At 34.0% G+C, this 20295-nt stretch overlaps 1 protein-coding gene across 4 annotated transcripts in view; it reads left to right on the top strand.

The window, feature by feature from the left end:
- The window catches only part of IPO11 (importin 11), a 210335-nt gene that overhangs the window by 57992 nt on the left and 132048 nt on the right, over window positions 1–20295 (top strand). For all 4 annotated transcript variants that reach the window (XM_032849849.1, XM_032849832.1, XM_032849839.1 and 1 more), the window contains exons 8-16: window positions 601–649; window positions 2099–2169; window positions 4348–4540; window positions 5183–5335; window positions 7086–7129; window positions 8757–8847; window positions 11660–11707; window positions 12511–12616; window positions 15747–15873. In XM_032849849.1, the coding sequence (XP_032705740.1) occupies window positions 601–649; window positions 2099–2169; window positions 4348–4540; window positions 5183–5335; window positions 7086–7129; window positions 8757–8847; window positions 11660–11707; window positions 12511–12616; window positions 15747–15873 (882 nt within the window). The remainder of the gene's footprint in view (window positions 1–600; window positions 650–2098; window positions 2170–4347; window positions 4541–5182; window positions 5336–7085; window positions 7130–8756; window positions 8848–11659; window positions 11708–12510; window positions 12617–15746; window positions 15874–20295) is intronic.

Genomic DNA, 20295 nt, shown 5'->3' with positions numbered 1-20295 from the left:
AGTTGTTTTTTACTATCTCTTTATATCTGTAAACCTTTTATAACATTTCTTAAAAGACATATTAACAAATAAGGGTTGTTTAGATTTTTACCAGATCATAAATGGTGACACCTCTTCTCTTATATCTGAAGGCTAATAAATTTGATACTTGGGCTTAGGAACTTCTACTTTAAATAATTAGTACCATTTATTCATATATTCCTGGATTCTGGAATAGAGTAATAAAAACACAGTGAATTTCTCACTCTCAGGAAGTGTACATTCTAGTGGGAGCAGACAGAAAATAGATAAACAGTATGCCTGGGGATTATAAGAGCTGTGAAGAAGAAAATCATTGAAGAGAATAGAGATTATTTAGTTAAATAGAATGCTTAAGTAATGTTTTATTTATTGCAAAGTGATTTAGGTAACTGAAATGAGACATTGAAGAGATGAAATACTATATTTTCTAATGGAAGACTTGTTAATAGTAGAGTATTTTTATTTTATCTCATTTTAACTTTTTTAAATGATGTGATAGATACATTTTAGTATTTTTGAAAAAGTGTAAGGGAGATGTTTACAACAATAAATTGAGACCTTAAAAATTTTTTTTTCTAGGGTTTTTTACATGGAATATTTGACCGCCTGAAGCAATTTCTGGAATGTAGTAAGTACTCCTTTGACAGTAGATTTTATTTGTAGAATCCTTATTCATAATTTTGCTCTGCTTTCATATCTGAAGGCTAAACTCTTCCATCTTGATCATTAATCCTCTGAGGTTGAATTGGTAGCTCAGCTTTGTCTTCATACACTGTCTTGTCCTGAGTATTATGGAAGTTTTTTTGTTTTTTTTTTTAACAGTCTATTTTGTGTCCTGTTTCCTTTAGATACTTTTACTGTTACTCCTCTTTTCCATGCGTACATCCACAGTGGTCATGTATTTAATACTCATTAAATGTAGCTCCTGGGCTACATGCTCCCAAGACTTTGTATAGACTCTGTGTGTGTGTGTGTGTGTGTGTGTGTGTGTAGTTCATTTTACATGTGGGTATGGCATAAATTACCTTCAATGGTACTTTAATTTTATAAATTTCTTGTAGATTAATCTTTGTGGCTTATCTTGAGGATGCTCTGTCATCCACACAAGAGAATTTAGCATTTATATTTGTGTTATGTTATACTCGTGGTCTGTTGATTATCTTTTTCCCTGTGATTGTAAGCACCTTTGCTGACCGTGCACACACCTGCAAACACAGAGTACACATACATGTGCTCGCATGAGCACATAGACATGTGTACATCCTCTGTGTGTGTTTACATGTATGTGTACTTGGGGACTTAATAGTGTGAGGAGATATTTTAGTGTACAAACTTTTAGAGAGTTGTTGATTGCTTTATGTCAGTTGTTTTCAGCTTAGTAAAAACATTGTTGAGCCTTAAGCCAGGCACTGTTCTGGGTACTGTACATGCAAAGATGAATAAGACAACTTATATAAAGTCGTTTATTTTTATGACAATCGTCATTTTCTCTGGTCACCCTGTGGAGAAGCACAGGGAAGAATAGGAGCCCTCCCTGGAGAGGAGAATGATGTAAATGATGAGATCAATAGGAAGAGTATGATTATAGACAGTAGTTGATGGGCTGGTGGACACTGTTCTGAATGTACACAATTAATTATGTCAGGGAAATTATCTGAAGAAAATGGTCAGAAAATACAGGAAAAATAATGAGTATGTTACTCTTTTGAGTGCTTTGTTTTTACTAATTTGGCTTCTAAATTTCAACTATGACTAATTTCAATTTTGAAAATGTGATTGGTAATTCATGGATAAAATTGCTACTACCTTTTTACTTTAACATGGGCTCAGTTTATATTTTAGGATTGATTTTGTGGAACATGGTACCAGGGATTACTATGTCTATTAAGTGTAATTCTTTTTAAAAAACTTGATGATTAATTTTTTACAGTTGGGAAAGCACAGTGATGTGTTTATAATGCAAAACATGCACAAATATATCTGACAGTATTTTTGTGAAAAGTTTTGTCATTGTTTTGATTGTGAATTTATGGAGTATTATAAACTTGTACTAATACTTGAATTGTATTTTTAACAGGTAGAAATATAGGTACAGATAACGTATGTAGAGATAGATTGGAAAAGACCATCATTCTTTTTACTAAAGTGGTAAGTTTTCTTTTTATCTTAAGTTTATGTTTCCTTAAATAAAATACATGTACTCAGATTTATGAAGGAAAATGGTGTGAGCATACGTTCTTTAGTGTAAAGTAACTTACTGTTTCTAGCAAAGTTAAACTGTATTAAAGTATTTAGCATGCATGTTATAATTAAATTTATATGCCATATATCAGTTATAAGTCACTTTGTTCTAAAAAAAAAAAAATCCTAATAAATATTAGAGAGGTTCATTCCTCTGAAGTTTCTTATTCTCAAGCCTGCAGGATAAAAGCAGAGATAAAGAAGGTACCAGTTGCAGCTGGGCAGGAACTGGATCATGTATAACAGGCAGTGTAATATCAAGAAGTCAGTGTATTTAGAATGACAGATTATCATCATCAATATCAAACATCTTTTGAATAGAATTAAATGGGTACACTGTGCTAGGCAATGTATATAAATTTATGATAAAACTAAGTTTTATAAAAACTGATTTTTATGAAATTTTGGCCTGGGGATGGTTGGGAGAAGTACATAGTGTTGGGAAGACCTGGTTTGAGGACTGCCTTGCAGTAAAACCATGGTTAAAGACAGGTAGCAGTATCTAAACTTGTAGCCTATTTTCTCTTTTTTTTCCTGAAGTTCATTAATAGGATTAAGGTCGTCTGTTCTCCTTAGAGTGGAGAAAAGGAGTAGAAGTGAGCTGATCTTAATGTCTTTGGTTAAGTATCAGTACCTTTAGTTTCAGTTCTCTTTATTTCCCACAGTTAGGTTTTAAATAGCCTCAACAGCAAAAGCCCGTCTAATCTTCCAAGATCCAGCAAGAAATTGACTCAAGTATTTTAAGTTAAAAACCAGAAAAACACAAAGCAAAGTAAAATGACATGATGTGGTTAGTCAGTGGATCTGTGCAGTGCTTATAAATAATTTCATTTATAAAATTCATATTTAAAATGTCTGACTTTATTAAAGCTTTAAAAATTGGAATATTTCAAACATACCTCCAAATAGAATTTAATAACTTTGAGTCCCCTTGAGGTCATCACTTAGCTTCAGGAATTATCAACATATGTTGATAATATGTTGAGGGTTGGCTCTATTTTATCTGTACACTTCCTCTCCCTCTCCTCTTTGCTGGTTTTTTAAAAGCAAATCTCAGATATCCTATAAGTATTATCTGTAAATATTTGAATATGTATCTTTAAGTGACTAGGGGTTTAAAATCTAACACATTTAAAAAGTAGGAATGACTTATTATCCTCTTTTGAGCCAGTTTTTAGATATTTCTCAAAATTTTTATAGTTGTTTTGTTAGAATCAGGATTCAGTAGTGTCAGTCCTCTTTTGTTGTTGTTGTTGCTATTTATTTGCCAAGGTAATACATAATTTCCTTCTCAGGTTTTTCCTGTTTTGCATTTGGCTCTTTCCATCCTATTGTATCATGTTCCTTTGTCTCTATACCCTTCCTCTTCCCATATTTCTTATAAATTTGTAGTTAGATATAGAGGCTTGATCGTATTTGGACTTTATTTTGTGGAGGAGGGCAAGGATGGCGGGAGTACTTTATAAGAGTATGTGTATTTCATACTGTATCACATTGGGAGATACGGTGTCTGTCTACAATGCTGAGGGAGAGCTTTCCATTATAAGGAACTTTAGCAGCCTTTCCCTGTTAATTATTTTAGAAGCTACCGATGATCATACCTAGATCTGTTGTTTGATAAGAGGTTATATAATGATGGCATTCTATTGTTTTGTTGGCATTTATTAGCCAGAATTCTTTTGTAAAGAAGAAATCTCCCTCATCAACTGTTTGATAATTGAAATGTAGTTTCACTTTTTGCCTTTATTACTTTTTTAAGTTCTGTCTTTTGTATACTTTACACTTTTTGTTTCATATTCGCCTGTTGTTACTGAATTAAGTATGAAGTGGATCAATTTTGGACCCTGGACTAGAAATGATAGAAATTTCTTGACATGAGATACCATCTGACATAATCCACATTATAGGGTGTATCCCAAGAAATAAGGTGCATGTATATTACATGCAAAACTGGATGTACATAGATTGTCCACCAAGGTTCAAATCTTGCCACATGTATATTAGCAAAGTTATAAGATGTATTTATGGATCATTATATTCCCAAATGAACTTGAAGAAAATACATTTTAATTTTTTTCTTTATAGCTTTTGGACTTCTTGGATCAGCATCCGTTTTCATTTACTCCTCTAATTCAGAGATCATTGGAATTTTCTGTAAGCTATGTATTTACGGAAGTTGGTGAAGGCGTTACGTTCGAACGATTCATTGTTCAGTGCATGAATCTTATTAAGATGATTGTTAAAAATTATGCTTATAAGCCATCTAAAAATTTTGAAGGTAATGCCTTACTGGCAGCTTTTTCCCCTCATTATTTCAAATGTGAAGTAATTGCTATTTTTATGTATTTGAAATTCATTTATTTAAGTGTGAAAAGTAAAATGTTGCTTGGACATGAACTAGAGATAAGGATTAGAGAGTTTAATATGTGAGTGCCAGCTTTAAAAGCCATAGAATGCATTAGTAATCTATCTTTTGTAGCATAGTAAAAGATCAGTTGAAGCTTTGGGACGTCAATAACCACTGCAGTTCATGTTGTAAGCTATATTTATTTGTACAATTAAAATTTTTCTCTAACTTCATTGAGGTTACTTTCAGACATTAGAATTCATACATGTGCATGTATACCAAGATGAATGAGGAGTTCTTATAGGAGAAAGAAAGACATATGTATCTAAGTCACTCCAATATGGTGTGATAATATAGCAGGGGATGTACAGGCTGTAGTGGGAGGACAGCTGCAAGACTGATGTGTGTGGTGTGAATAAAGAACTTTCTTCGAAATTTGCCCTTAAGAAAAATGAAAATTTATACACCACTTTATATTCTCCCTCAAGAGTGTATTTTTAAATTTATTTAAGTTACATAATCCAACTTTGGTAGAATCTTTGTATGATTAACTTGGAAATTTTATTTTTCTAGATAGCAGCCCTGAAACTCTAGAAGCTCATAAGATTAAGATGGCATTCTTCACATATCCCACTTTGACAGAGATATGTAGAAGATTAGTCTCTCATTATTTTCTGCTAACTGAAGAGGAACTAACAATGTGGGAAGAAGACCCCGAAGGCTTTAGTAAGAATCAGTTTTTCAGTTTTTGCCTGGCTTTTCTCCTTCTTCCCTAAATACATATTATCTGTTTGAATGATAGGCATAACAGCATTGTATTTTAATGTAGCATTTTTGATCTGAGAATCTTGGCTTTTAAAAGTTAACTTGTCCTTTGTTACCTGTTAAAACAAATTGAGAAGGAGAAGATGAATGATTTTTTCAAATATATGGAGTTTTCTCCAGAAAGAGACCTTTTAAAATTTTTAGATGTTCCTATGAACATAGATATAGTTTAAAACAAAAATGTAAAATAAATATCTGTCTCTGTTATCAGGTCAGTTTGTACTTTGTGATTCATTCCATCTTATTTTTTTTTTTTTTTTTTAAATATTTTATTTATTTATTTGACAGAGATCACAAGTAGGCAGAGAGACAGGCAGAGAGGGAGGAGGAAGCAGGCTCCCCGCTGAGCAGAGAGCCCGATGCGGGGCTCGATCCCAGGACCCTGAGATCATGACCTGAGCCGAAGGCAGAGGCTTAACCCACTGAGCCACCCAGACGCCCCCATCTTATTTTTTATTAGTAGACATTATTTTTCCAAAAAGAAATTTGGGAAATTTCTGAATTACTAAATAGATCACCTATTTAAATTTTAAGATGAATTTTTTGTTGATTGAAATATTTTTCTAGGAGATCCTTTTTATCCATCGGAATGTTAATAATAGAATAAAAGTATCAAAGTTCTTACTACAGAAAATCAAGAAATCGTGTGACTAATAAAGTTTCCTGTGTGTGTGAATAGAGTGTCTGTGTGTGAATTACTTAAGCCGTCCTCAGACATAGGCTAGATTTTAGACTCTCCTCATCCCTTTGACTGGGTGACTTTGTGTAGTTCTGTTCATATATTTTCTAAAATTTTAAAAATGCCTGAGATGTTTTGGAAGACTCCTCCCTCTTTTTGTTCTTTAAAAATAATTTTAGTTCATTTAGAAAATACAGCATTTTGGGGGCACCTGGGTAGCTCAGTGGGTTAAAGCCTCTGCCTTCGGCTCAGGTCATGATCCCAGGGTCCTGGGATCCAGCTCCGCATCAGGCTCTCTGCTCAGTGGGGGGCCTGCTTCCCCCTCTCTCTGCCTGCCTCTCTGCCTACTTGTGATCTCTGTCAAATAAATAAATAAAGATCTTAAAAAAAAATACAGCCTTATACTCTATGTATCCTATATTTTTGCTTTTTCTCTTAGCTAAAACCTTACGTTTCAAATCACTTTCTTCATGCCATGTGTATAGTAGTATAATATGAAACACTGAATTCCTAGACTTGTAGAAGTCCCTAAAGTATTTTACTTTTTTAAAATTTAACTTTAAATATAGAACATTTTTGGAAATGTTACTAATTATTATAACTTATAAGACATTATTATATTGAATGAAATAATCTTGGGATTATAGTTATATTCGAGTGCTTACTGGGTGATATCACATACTCTGGAAGTGACGAGCCCTTTGAGCTTTCTTCCATAGAGAATTTTTAATGAAAGTAAGAATGTTTATGTAGGCACTTGATGGGAGACTACCATATACAGATGTGATCTATACTGTATAGTAAAGAAATCTATGTAAGGCTTTGTGTTTCCAAGGATTTGCTTTCAATGTTATGTTTAAAACCATTCATAGAAATAAACTGACAGTATTTAAAATCTTTGTATTCCAAACTGAGAATTTGGAAACACCATTATTACATGGCGAGCATCATTTGTTGTGTTTTTAATTGCAGCAGTGGAAGAAACAGGAGGAGATTCTTGGAAATATAGTTTGAGGGTAAGTATTGATTGAAAAAAAATTGATAGGGAAATGCTTAATGCTTCTATAACTCTTAGTCGAGAGTGATATTTTGTTTAAGATTCCAAGTGTTAAACCAGATGAATAGGAAACTATAATTGTAGGCATCTGTATTTGAGAGGAAAGTACTTAATTACATTATGAACTTTAACCTAAATTGTTGTTGTTTATTTGGGGGGTTGCAAACTGAATTTTTCTCCATTTTGTAGTCACATTGATGGGAAAGTAATTATCAGTGCAGAAATAGGAAATGTTTTTGAAAATGAAAACTACTTCTTTTTGGCTAGAATGATTTTCTCCCCTCAGGTATTTCAGTAATTCTGAAGCTTTTTTTGATGCATATTTCTTGTACCACTGAGTGTGATTCCCAGAGACCAGCCCATTGCTTTTAATTTTAGAATGCTTTCTAAGTCTACATTTTTTTGGTGTGGCCAACATTTGAGGAGAATTAATCAAATATAGTCTTTGAACTGTTTTTGTGTGTGAAAAGTTGTGTTTACATAATTTATACTATTTTTCTAAGAATGTATGTTAATGTTTTTTAGTTTTATAAGCTTATGTAGAAAACCAGCGAGATAGTTAAGTAGAGAAATTATTATTGCTTTAAATTTAAAAAAATTAACTGCTTTAATTTTTTAAAACTTTGTTTTATGGAAAATTTCAAACATAGTAAAAAACAGAATAATGTCATGAGCCCTTGTATTCCAAAGCCCCATTTATCAGTTACCAATTCATGGCTAATCGTACTTCATATGAGTACCCCCCCAACCCCAACTTGGATTATTTTGAAGCAAGTATTTGAGGTGACCTGTCATTTCCTCTGTACATAATTCAGTATGTATACAAGGTTTGTTTTAAAACATAAAGCATAGCACCTTCAAAATTCATAATTCCTTTGTATTATGAAACAAGTGATGGTTTGTTACTTTTAAGAACCAAAATGAACCAGTTTTGTTGTATAGCGAACACTGACTTCTGTTACTGTTTGTTTCTGTTAAAAGAAATAGTATTTGGGGGATGGGAGGGATGGGGTGCCTGCATGATGGACATTGGGGAGGGATGTGCTATGGTGAGCGAGCGCTATGCATTGTGTAAGACTGATGAATCACAGACCTGTACTCCTGAAACAAATAATACAGTATATGTTTAAAAAAAGAGAGAAAGGAAATACTATTCTACATGGTGAATTGAATTCGCAAGTTGGAGTTGTTACTTACAATGTCATTGCTAAGAAAAATGTATAATTTTTAATAAATTAGTTCCTGGACAATCATTTATAGTACTGAATCTGCAATAAATGTGGCTTTAGATTTTTTTTTTTAACTTAAAGAGTTACTACTTAAAAACGTAAGTTATTTTTTCACTGGAGTTTTACTTTTTGAATGCCTAATGGCAGATGACTGAAATAGGAATCAAATTATAATTCGATTTTCTTCCCCAGTGTATCTATAACAATTATAATCTACTATATGTAAAAACATCAAGAATTGGAAACATGTTTGGAGTTTTAGATTTTAAGAATGAGTATATTCTTTGCTTTATTATAGAATTGATCAGTACAATATAACATTGTTTTCACTAGAAAATTGGTTTCTTTCCTCTCCAGCCTTGCACTGAAGTACTATTTATAGATATATTCCATGAATATAATCAGACTCTTACTCCTGTACTTCTAGAAATGATGCAGACACTTCAAGGTGAAGTATATTTTATGATACTTTATTAATCCATGTTCAGTTAAAATAGTTTGAGTTCCTGCTTACTATGTGCAGTGCATTTTTTCCTACACCATATAATGGGAATCTGAGGAAGACCTAAATGTATTTTCTGAAGGGATGGCTTTCAGAATAGAGAACAAGAATGGGCAACTGACAAAGGTGGCCTTGAAATAGGCATTGAAGGGGATAGTTGGATTTTGCTCTTGTAAACATCCTAGCAGCATAAGCAAAATAGTAGACAGTCAAGTATGTTGCCTGGGGAAATGGTCTACCTGGAGCGTGTTGTGAAAGTAATGGGAGAAAAAGGCAAAATAACAAATGTTATGCTCAGCATGGTGGCAGTGGGAATGGAAAGAAGGTAATGGATTTAAGAGAATGATGATATGAAATTTCTGGCACTTGATCACTGATTGCAGCTTGTGCATAAGTAATGATTATCAGCTGCGATTTATCATTTCTGACTTTTCTGCTATATTCTAAATTCCAGGAAGGAAGGTAGTGATCACATCTGTTTTGTTCACACATTATTCCCAATGTCTGGTATTCTCAGTAACTGTTTGTTGATAGACTTTCTGTGACTGAGCCAGAGAGAATGACCGAGGGGCGCCAGGGTGGCTCAGTGGTTTAAGCCTCTGCCTTTGGCTCAGGTCATGATCTCAGGGTCCTGGGATCGAGCCCTGCATTGGGCTCTCTGCTCAGCGGGGAGCCTGCTTCCTTCTCTCTTTCTGCCTGACTCTCTGTCTACTCGTGATTCTCTCAAATAAATAAATAAAATCTTAAAAAAAATAAAAGAGAGAGAGTGACCAGACATGATCCTAAACTGTGGTCTTAATGACAGGGTGGCTGTTATTAGTAGTGGTTGGAGATAGAGTTTTACTTTTGGAGTGTGTGTGTAAAGGGCCTTGGGAGAAGAAAAGCAAGTTCAAGGATGGAACTCGAGATTATCACCTTCAGGGATATGAAAAGATGAAGGTCGTGCAGAAAAGCCAAGTGAGAGACTCTTGTAGAGGTATGAGGAACAATATGGGAGTGGATCCTGGAGAGAAGAGCATGTTATTAGAAGTGTCCCGTGATGGAAGAGGCAGAAGGCAATGGAATCTTCTGAGACAGTATTTGAAATGTTGGGGCAGAAATTACATTGTAAGTGACCAAGGATTGAGCAGATGATGATCTAAGAAAATAATAGCAAGAGAAGCTTCTGTAGGGAAGGAGATGCCTGATCTAGTTTGTGGTAGTGAGTGGGCAGCTCACTTTTCAGGCTTTTGTTCTCTGAAAAACCCAGAGTGTTCTTAAATTATAAATCAAGGGAAAAAACTGTCAGGTTTTATTTTGTTCATCTGTGAAGGTAATTTGAGTGTTACTTGAATTTTCATATGGATTGATTTCTAAGATACAGTTATTTATTAATTTCTTCATGTAGGATTATTGATTCTTACAGTTGATAACACTTGGACTGCCTCAGTTACTTTTTCTTTTGAGTTTAGAACATCATTTCCATTTTCTTCTATGTGTCTGTTATTTTTTTAAACCACTGTAGGAAAGTGGATAAGCTAGTTAGTTTACACTCTGATAAGTTGTGTGGTGGTAAGGATTTCAGTGGTTTCAGAGTTTAGTTTTCTTTCCAGTTATGGAGCAGTTGGTTTATTTGGGTTGTACTTAATCTTAGACTAGTGAGCTTAAGAATTCATATTTAACAGCAGAGGAGTGCTCTGGTAAACTCGCTAGACATCTTTCTATTCTAAAGAAATAGACTTTCTAAGCAAACTGTGTTTTTCATGGCTTAATGACACTCTCCTCTCTGGACAGTGAGTGGTAGGAGACAGCCAACTTTTTGTTCAGAAGTTCCCACCTGACGTCTGCACTTATTCTTTTGTTGCCATCTTTTAATGTACTGTCATGACCTGGTTTGTTTATGATGTCAGAGTTTCTTGTGTGAATGACCTGTGCTGTTCCTTTTTTGTTGGTTTGTTTTTCTTTTGTGCGATTCATCTTTTTATTTTTTCTTTTAAGAATTCTCTTTTAGGGGCGCCTGGGTGGCTCAGTGGGTTAAAGCCGCTGCCTTCGGCTCGGGTCATGATCTCAGGGTCCTGGGATCGAGCCTCGCATCGGGCTCTCTGCTCAGCGGAGAGCCTGCTTCCTCCTCTCTCTCTGCCTGGCCTCTCTGCTTACTTGTGATCTCAGTCTGTCAAATAACTAAATTAAAAAAAAAAAAGAATTCTCTTTTAAATCAGGGTATATAAGGTATTATACACTAGTTAGCAGTTTTTGGCATATATTTTTTTGGATTGTTGCTTGACATGACATTTTCAAATAAGTTATAATGATTTTTAAAATTGTAATATGGCTTTAACGAAACAAGGTGGGATCGGGAGAGAGACAAACCATAAGAGACTCTTAATCTCACAAAACAAACTGAGGGTTACTGTGGGGAGGGGTGTAGGGAGAGGGTGGTGGGGTTATGGACATTGGGGAGGATATGTGCTATGGTGAGTGCTGTGAATTGTGTAAACCTGGCGATTCACAGACCTGTACCCCTGGGGCTAATAATACATTATATGTTTATTAAAAAATTTTAAAAATTATTTAAAAAATTGTAATATGGCTTTACATCTTGCATCTGTGCTAATGGTGATGATAACAAAATCTAGGCTTTCCCTTTGTACCTATATGTGTACTTAATATCATGAAAGTTATTATATGAAACCGAAGTGATAAACTAGTAAATGGAGTTGAAATAAAATATTTTTTAAAAACTAGTTTTATTTACCTTTACTGATACTTATGTTTTCAGGGCCCACTAATGTGGAAGATATGAATGCACTATTAATCAAAGATGCTGGTATGTTAAACTGAACTGATTTAGAAATATTATTTCTTCAGTAATAAATATTTGGTATGTTTGCTTTATGGCAGTGTTACGCTGGGAGATTAGGTTACAGGAGTACCTAAAATATAGGAACTGTTTGGTGGGGGAGACAACCAAGTAAGCAGACAATTGATTATACATATTATCAGTTGATTAATGTTAAAATAGGTGGCAATTAGGTAGTGCACTGGAAAACCACAAGGTGGTTTGGGTGTGCCTAGGGAAATGCCCCTAGAGAAGTATAGTATGAGAATACCGGGATCAATGGAAGTTAACAAGGGGAGGGGCTGTGTGAGAAGAGGGTTCCAGGCAGAGGCAGCAGTATGTACAGAAATTTGAAGGGAAGAGGAGCAAGCCCAGTTAAGTGTTGAACTGGGAGTAAAATTTTGGTTTATTTGGAACATAGAGTGTAAAGGGTTATGGTGAGAGATGAGGCTGGAGGGAGAGAGGTAGGGACCAGATCATAAAGTATTGTGTCCATTTAGAAGTGGATGTTATTTTATAATTTTTAAAATTTGACTTGAATATATTTGAATGAATGTAGTTTTCTGTTTGAAAGCACTAAGGAATATTTAGGAAAAACAGTGTAAAGTAACTTATATAATGATTCTAAAATGTCTATTTAAATAATTTCTCTGATTAACATTGTGAATTTCCCTTTATTAGCATTTTACATGTTTTAAAATAGTCCCTAAGGATTAGTTTCTTATATAAGATACTTAACTTTGGGCCCAGCATCTGAAATTTAAATTCTTTTTCTCAAATCTTCTTTGTAGTGTATAATGCTGTTGGATTAGCGGCTTATGAGCTGTTTGACAGTGTTGATTTTGATCAGTGGTTTAAAAACCAACTTCTTCCAGAATTACAAGTCATTCATAATAGGCAAGTATAAAACTTTGTGTTAATAATATACTTAATTTGCCTTACTAGTTTTGTGATGAAGATAGGAAGGCATTAAAATTGCTTAAAATTTTTAAAAAGTTGGAGCATCTGGGTGGCTCAGTGGGTTGGACTTCTGCCTTCGGCTCAGGTCATGATCTCAAGGTCCTGGGATAGAGCCCCGCATCCGGCTTTCTGCTCGGTGGGGAGCCTGCTTCCTCCTCTCTCTCTCTTTTTGCCTACTTGTGATCTCTATCTGTCAAATAAATAAATAAAATCTTAAAAAAAACCCCAACTTTTAAAAAGTTATAGTATGATTTAGCTGATCATAGTAGTGTAGAATAAGACTTGTGACTCTTAGATTTGAAAAATAAAGTTGGTTTTATTTTTTTACTTCCAATGTGAATTATAACATGTATGGAGTATTTGGCATTAGATAAGATAATTTGCAGGAGGAAATTTTATACAAAGATAAGGAAGGATGGAGATCTCTAGATTCTAGAAGAAATGTATACACAAGAAAGCCAACTTTATTTGTGTAGAAAGTTGGTAGGGGTAAACCTGTCGTAAGAAGTAGTCTCACACAAATAATAGCTGTGAAGGGTGACCGACTGAATGCCTTGGGATCACACATAGCCTACTGCAAGTCTGCGAGAGGGTAGATGGGTTGGAGAGACACGATGGCAGAAAGCATTTGCTTGCACCTTAGACTTGTATTGGCTTACCCCATTCAGTAGTACAGAGTTGTTTGATGTAGGACTTTTCCCAGTTCTTGAGTTTCACATACTTTTAAAAAGCACTTGACTGATTTTAGGTACTGAATGGCTGAAATGGAAGGGTAAAGGTCTTTCGTAGTTTTTGTAATTTTTTTCTTAGAGTTAGAGACTTAACAATTCCAAGAGACTGTGTTCTTATTTTGAATTGTGCATTTCTATTGATTCATTTCTGTTATGCACCTATCAGAATGCCTAGCACGTAGTCATAGATCAGGTAACATTTTTTTGACTACATTAATGTATGAAAAGAAGGCTTCTATATAAATCTTGAGAGGTGTGCAGTTGTAGAGTTGGAGATGATTTAAAAGTGATTTTCACCCTTCTAAAACCCGTATTACTCTATATGTTAACTGAGAATTTAAATAAAAACTTGAAATTAAAAAAAAAAAAGAAAATATTTTGGACTCGTAAAGAGCTAGCTATCTGTTCACTCAGGAAGTATTTTCAGTTGGCCGTGAATTTGCTATGTCCTGTAAAGACTGTGGTGAGTAAGTTGGGCTGTGACTCTGCCCGTAGGAAGTGAGAGAACCTTTGATGTAGAGAAAACCTCCATTAGGTGACCACATGGCCCTTTAGTGGGAGCACACTATGTGGTTTGATTGTCCTTAAACCCTGCAGGCTGTTTATTCTCCATCCGTGTTGTTCAGTACAGTTGCTGCTATGTATGGCTGTTGAGTGCTTGGATTGTACTTAATGCAACTGAGGAAATCACTTTAATTTTAATTAAAATTTAAATCGAAAAACTGAAGAGTGTAAAATATGTATTGATTCCATGTTGAAATGGTATTTTGCATATATTGAGATGAATAAAAATGTTAAAATTTCACCTGCTTTTTACTTATTTTAACGTGGGTACTAACAGATTTCAAATTGCATATTTGTCTTGCATTATGTTTCCTCTGGACTGAGCTGATCTAGACCAGTGTTTCTCAAAGTTTAATGTGTGTATGAATCTCTCGATGGTCTGGTTAAGATACATGTTCTGATTTAGGTGATGTGTTAGTGTCTGGGTCAGACTGTATGATTCATCATGCATCCAGGAAAATGATGCTGCTGGTCCAGGGAGCACATTTGGAGGGACAAACTATCCCCTAATTTTAACTCTGCCCAGAAGTGACTGTCGTCTAAGTGTACTTAAGATTTGACCTTTCTGAGCTTCGTTCTCTTTATCTGGAGTGGAATGTTGAATGTGGCAATCTCAGAGATCTGAGATTGGTTCAGAATTGGTGGTTCTGTGGGTTCTCCACTACACTCTATACAAGTCTCATTTACTTCCACCTCTGTGACTTTGTTTAAATAGTCCCAGTTCCTGGAAATGGCAGTTTTTCAGTTTTCTGCCCCAGATACTCTTTATCTTAAAGGCTATTCAAATCTAATTTCTTCCTACTCACACTTCTCTGTTCCTTTTCTGAAATCCTATAACTTTGCATTCTTTAATTCTTTTAGGTGAGAAACTTTTTGAGGGTGGGGAGGGAGTACTTAAACATTGTTTCATCTTTAATGAGCAGTTCTTTCTATGTGCTTCATCATCTTATAGTTTTGTAATTTTCTAAAAATGTGGAATATTCATTAGCTTATTCCATTTGTACCCTGAAACAATTATCATCTCACTACTAAAAATTATATAGTATCAAGAAGAGACTTTGGGTTGGAATTCTTATACATAGTCGTTTATAACTTTGTGGGTTTTTTTCTCCTTGCCTAAAGAAACTTCATTGCCTTTAGCAAAGACGGGTCATAGAGAAACAAATGCGTATACATGTTACTGCAGAGGTTTACAGCTTTTAAAATGTAAATCATTATTTTGATAATATGAGTCACATTTTATAATAGGGCACTTTAAAATTAGAGAATTTACCCAATATCAGTGTAGGTTTATGTGAGTATGTAAACGTAGAAATCTCTCACAGTATTCTGGGAAATAATCTTTGTAAGATAAACATTTGGATTTGGAAAATTGAGTACAGGAATTCCTTTATTGTTACTCTTTGGGGGCCTCTTCAGCCTTAGGGTTTGGGATATTAGCTACTTAGGCTTTTTTAGATTAACTGTTTTTGGTTACTTGAGGAACAGAAATAGACTTGTTTTTGTGTACATATTTATGTTATGGTTCTTAAATATAAAATAATTAGATTTACAGTAAATTGTTAATATTTGTTAATATTTATTTACAGTAATTTGTTAATATTTGTTAATATTTATACTGTGGTATGTTTAGAAGTAGCTTTTTTATGCTTTTATATAAAAATAGAGATTGTTTCTTTACTATATTTAAAATTTAAATGATGAAATACACTAAATGAAATAGGCTTTGTAAAATACTTAACATTTAAATTTCATGATTTTTCCTTACCCAGGTATAAGCCATTGCGACGCAGGGTGATTTGGCTCATCGGTCAGTGGATTTCTGTGAAATTCAAGTCTGACTTAAGACCCATGTTATATGAGGCAATTTGTAATTTGCTTCAAGATCAAGACTTAGTGGTATGTCCCTTAAATGTTTTAAGACTTTTTTTTTTTAATGAGTTTAACCTACGTTAAACTTCAAATTCACACACGGTTTTTGTATCGTTAGAATGTTGGTGGCCTTTCACTGTTGTAGCTGTTCCTTGGTGTGAGGGAAGGAAGTCCTTTGATTATTCTGTGCTCTTCCCATCATTAACCAATGAAAAAAAAATTAACTAAGCTGTACCATTCTAAAATTTATAATTTTTTAGTAAGAATAAAGGAAGACTGTGTTTTAAGTTCCTTTTATGGCTTATTTGCTTTTTTCTTAATTCAGGATAGATTTTGTCGTTCTCATGTTTGGGGTTGCACCACAATCACTTTTATCCTTATTGTTGTTGATTCTTCTTTGTCCCTCATTTTTGGAGGGTTTTTTGGTGTGTATATGTGTTTTTTTTTTTTTTTAACCTTTGGAATTATTTCTTGTCAGGCTTTTTATTTATAGTGTTGATATATTATTTTTTATTTTTTTGTTACTAAAAACTTGATAATGGCTTCTTTGTTGCTTTATTCCCTTAAAAGCAGTAGGTTTGCTGCTTTAATACTTAGGTCAGTTACTTAAATAGTTGTTTTTATTTGTCTTTTAAGAAGGTCCACATTGTGTAGAATGGTCTTTTTCCTCCCCTACTGGTGCTTTATTTTATGCTTGAGTGAATATATTCATGACCTACTATACATTTTCTTTGTCTTGGGCTTAGATCTGACTCTAGCAGTCTTGAAAAGATTGGGTTTAGTTGTCTTTTCCTGGGTTTCAAATTATTTTTATGTAAAATTAAGTGATTGTGTCGTGCCCCCCCCCCACCCCCCAGCTGCCAAGTTAGGCTAAGATCTTGTTTAATCATTTCTTGATACACTCCTTTTAAAAAATTTAACCCTATTCTTTAGCAAAGGCTTTTTCGTTTTCACATGTATACCATGGTAACATAAACTCCTTTTAATGTTCAGTGAAGGAAAACACAATTGGGTAAACCTGTTTTAGAAGTTCAATATATTCCAAATGCAAAGAACTAATCTTAGGATTTTTTAACTTCAGCATTATCTACTTTGTGTAAATAATTGAGAATTTACTCTAAACATCATGTCGTAATTATTCAGTATTTTAAGCATGGGAAGTTACAAGGGAATCCATCCAGTTTTATTTTACTATGTAAATTCTTAGTTTATTAATAAAACCTAGCTGTTTCTGAGATTAGTATTTGCTGGACTGAATTTACATTTGTAATAGCTTTAAAGTATAAGATTTGAATTCTTATTTTCTCATTTGGAAACATCTGCTCTTCTGTCACGTGTATCAGAGAGAAGACATAAAATTTTTTATGGAGGTATTACAGAAGGATTAAATTTCAGCTAATTTTCTTTGGGAAATAGAGAAATTTTTTGGATCTTGTACTCATTTTTAATGAACTAATTTAGAGAGAAATAAAGAGAAAAATGATTTATTTAGTTCTACACTTTAAAAGTAGATCATTGGGTGCCTGGGTGTCTCAGTGGGTTGGGCCTCTGCCTTTGGCTCAGGTCATAATCTTGGGGTCCTGGGATTGAGCCCCACGTTGGGCTCTCTGCTCGGCGGGGAGCCTGCTTCACGCCCTTGCCCGCCAGCCTCTCTGCCTGCTTGTAATCTCTCTCTGTCAAATAAATAAATAAAGATCTTTAAAAATAAATAAAAATAAAAGTAATCATTAATCATATATGAACATGTGTTAGTGGAGCAAAAGGGTTTCATGGCCAGGTGATTTGGAAAACACTGGACTAAATATTCCAGTAGTCCTCTTACTTCAGGACTGATCAGAAACTTTAAAATGTTCATTTGCCTTGTGACCATCCAAGATGATAATATAGGAATATCCAAGGGATACACTTGGTGTATGGAAATGGTACTGTAGATTAGGCTGTTGCCCTTTTCCTATATATCTTCTAGTGAGTTCCTCTCATTTTTACATCTTCCTACAGTTTTATCCTGCCACCATTATTTTGTTATTACTTCTTAAGACTGTGTTTTAGTAAGGTACCAAGTTAATGTTGAACACTTTAGCCTCTTGGTGTATATAGGATACACTACTTTAATTTCAGCTTGTGAGAAATGCTGGCTAATGAGGGAAGATACTTCATACATATTGACAGACAGCAGGGTACAAACATACAGACATATATACGTACATGTACACGTGCATGTGTGGATAGATAGGTAGGTAGGTAGGTAGATACTCATGTATCTGAATGCTCTCTGGCTTACAGAATCTATATTCTCTTGCTTGAGTGTTGCTGTTAAAGAGTTGAGATAGATTTAATCTTGAGCAACTGTGGTTGTCTGTATGGCTTCCAAATGTTATGGCCATGTTATTATAAGACTGGCTATGACAAAGTAGATAAAGTGCAGCAACTAGAGGAAGCAACTTCTCTAGATAGTATAGGACCCCAAAAATCTTAGAATACCAGGGGCCACTAGGTGGAGTACATCTCTCTCTGATAGTTGCATGACAGTTTGACATTATCATTCGATCTGGGGGAATATAATGCAAATTGAGTAACTTTTTTTGCTTTAGGTGAAATACTTAACTTTTCCTCATTGTTTAACAGTTTGATGTGTTAGAGATAGCCAGATTTTATGAACTAAAACTTGAAGGAGGCATAATGAATAAGCATTTATAGTGCTGCAATATTTGGAAATTTTTGTAATAAATGTCGGGAAAATTTGGTAAGGTTTAAGATAATTGTTACTTCAGAATTTTTTACTTCCGAGCTTATTTTTGATTCATACTTAAAAAGAGGAGGCTTTTAACTTTGTAATCTTTTAAGAGTTAAGAACTGTATCAAAGGAGAGGAAAAATTAAGTGACTAACGTAACAAGCACCTATATGCTCACTTCCTGGTGTCTATATTCTCATTGTAGTAATTTTCCATACATATTCCAAATATTTAAAAAAATATGTCCCTCCAAATGCAATTGAATCTGTCTTTCCACTCTCATTCTTTTGTGTTTTTGTTGAGGAAAGGTTTTTAATTTTATTGCAATCAGATTTCTGTTTTGTTCTTTTTGTTCATTGTTTAATCCATTTCTTTACCCTTATTTCTTTATCTAGAATTTATTTTTGAATGTGATAGAAACTGTGGTTCCATTTTTATTATTTTTAACAGTGCTATAGTAGGCTATTACTGTAGTGCTATTCACTGTAATGAACTGGAGTGACTACATTTAGAAGACCTTCTCTTTGTACTACCCCAAATGATTACTAACCAGAATATTTGATTAATATACTGGGCTTTTTTGATTTTTAAGGCTTTTGAGCCAGTTTCGTCTTTAAATTTTAGAAATTATAAAATTTTTTGGTAAGTTTTACTTCAGGTATTTATGCAGCCTTTAACACCATTAGCAGTAAGCTACTAAAAAATTAGTGTTGGTATATTCTTTCACCCTTGTAAAAGTCTATATGAAATGTGAATTGTGGTACAACCAGAAGATTTATAGTTTGGAAGTACGCCGTGATGGGGTTGTCTCTCAAGCAAAGAAATGGACATTTTTATGGGCAGGCTAACTACCAGTGTAGAAATAATGAATTTCCAAGATGAAAAGGCAGTTAATGGCCTTAAGAATGGACTTTTAGTGGCATGTACAGAACTCAGCAAACCCTGAGTGTACAATGGGAGGTACAGCGGGGATTGGGCAGACATACTTTAAGGGTGCATTGAAATTCTTTCCATTCTTGTGCCTTTTATGGGTCTCCCATTTCAGTCACTCATTTTCTCTTACCATTTTGATTTTGTTTCTTCATTTTCCCATTCTTTATGTGTCTCAGAAACACTGCCAGAGATTTTAAACTCTGGGGTAGTCTGTGTCTTCACAGAATGAATTCTGAATTCAATTACAGTCAGTAGATATAATTTCCAAAGGAAACATCAACAAAAATCTGCGTTTGAGATATCAAATTATTAGGCCACTCTAAAACCAGGAAGAAAGGAAACTTTAGTAAGCTTCCGCTAGTCAGTTTTAGGTTTATACCCCTGTGTCTGGTACTTAGAATATATGAAAATGAGCTTTACACCTGAAACTACACTTGAAACAATGTTATGTGTCAGTTATATCTCAATTTTTCAAAAAATTTTTCAAAAAATAAGAATTTTTTTTCTTAAAAGGAGATAAATTGAATATAATTTTTATCCTTTCAAGAAACTTACTTTAGACATGTATTTTAGGAGAAATGTATCAAATAGTATAATCAACTGATCTTGACTTTTTTGTGGAAGAGAGCAAAAAAAAAATAAGCATACTAATAGCAAGTAATAATAGTACAAATGTGTAAGATAATATTACTTATGTTAGCATCCATGATGCCTCGCATGGTGTCAAGACTTAGATAATGTTTATTGAAAGAATTAAGAGATTGGAATAAAGAGAATCCAGTA

The sequence above is a fragment of the Lontra canadensis genome, unplaced genomic scaffold (assembly GCF_010015895.1).
Source record: "Lontra canadensis isolate GAN:19392208 unplaced genomic scaffold, GSC_riverotter_1.0 scaffold4, whole genome shotgun sequence".
Taxonomy (NCBI): Eukaryota; Metazoa; Chordata; class Mammalia; order Carnivora; family Mustelidae; genus Lontra; species Lontra canadensis.
Note: the sequence above shows the minus strand (reverse complement) of the source record. Positions and strands in the feature narration are given on the sequence as shown.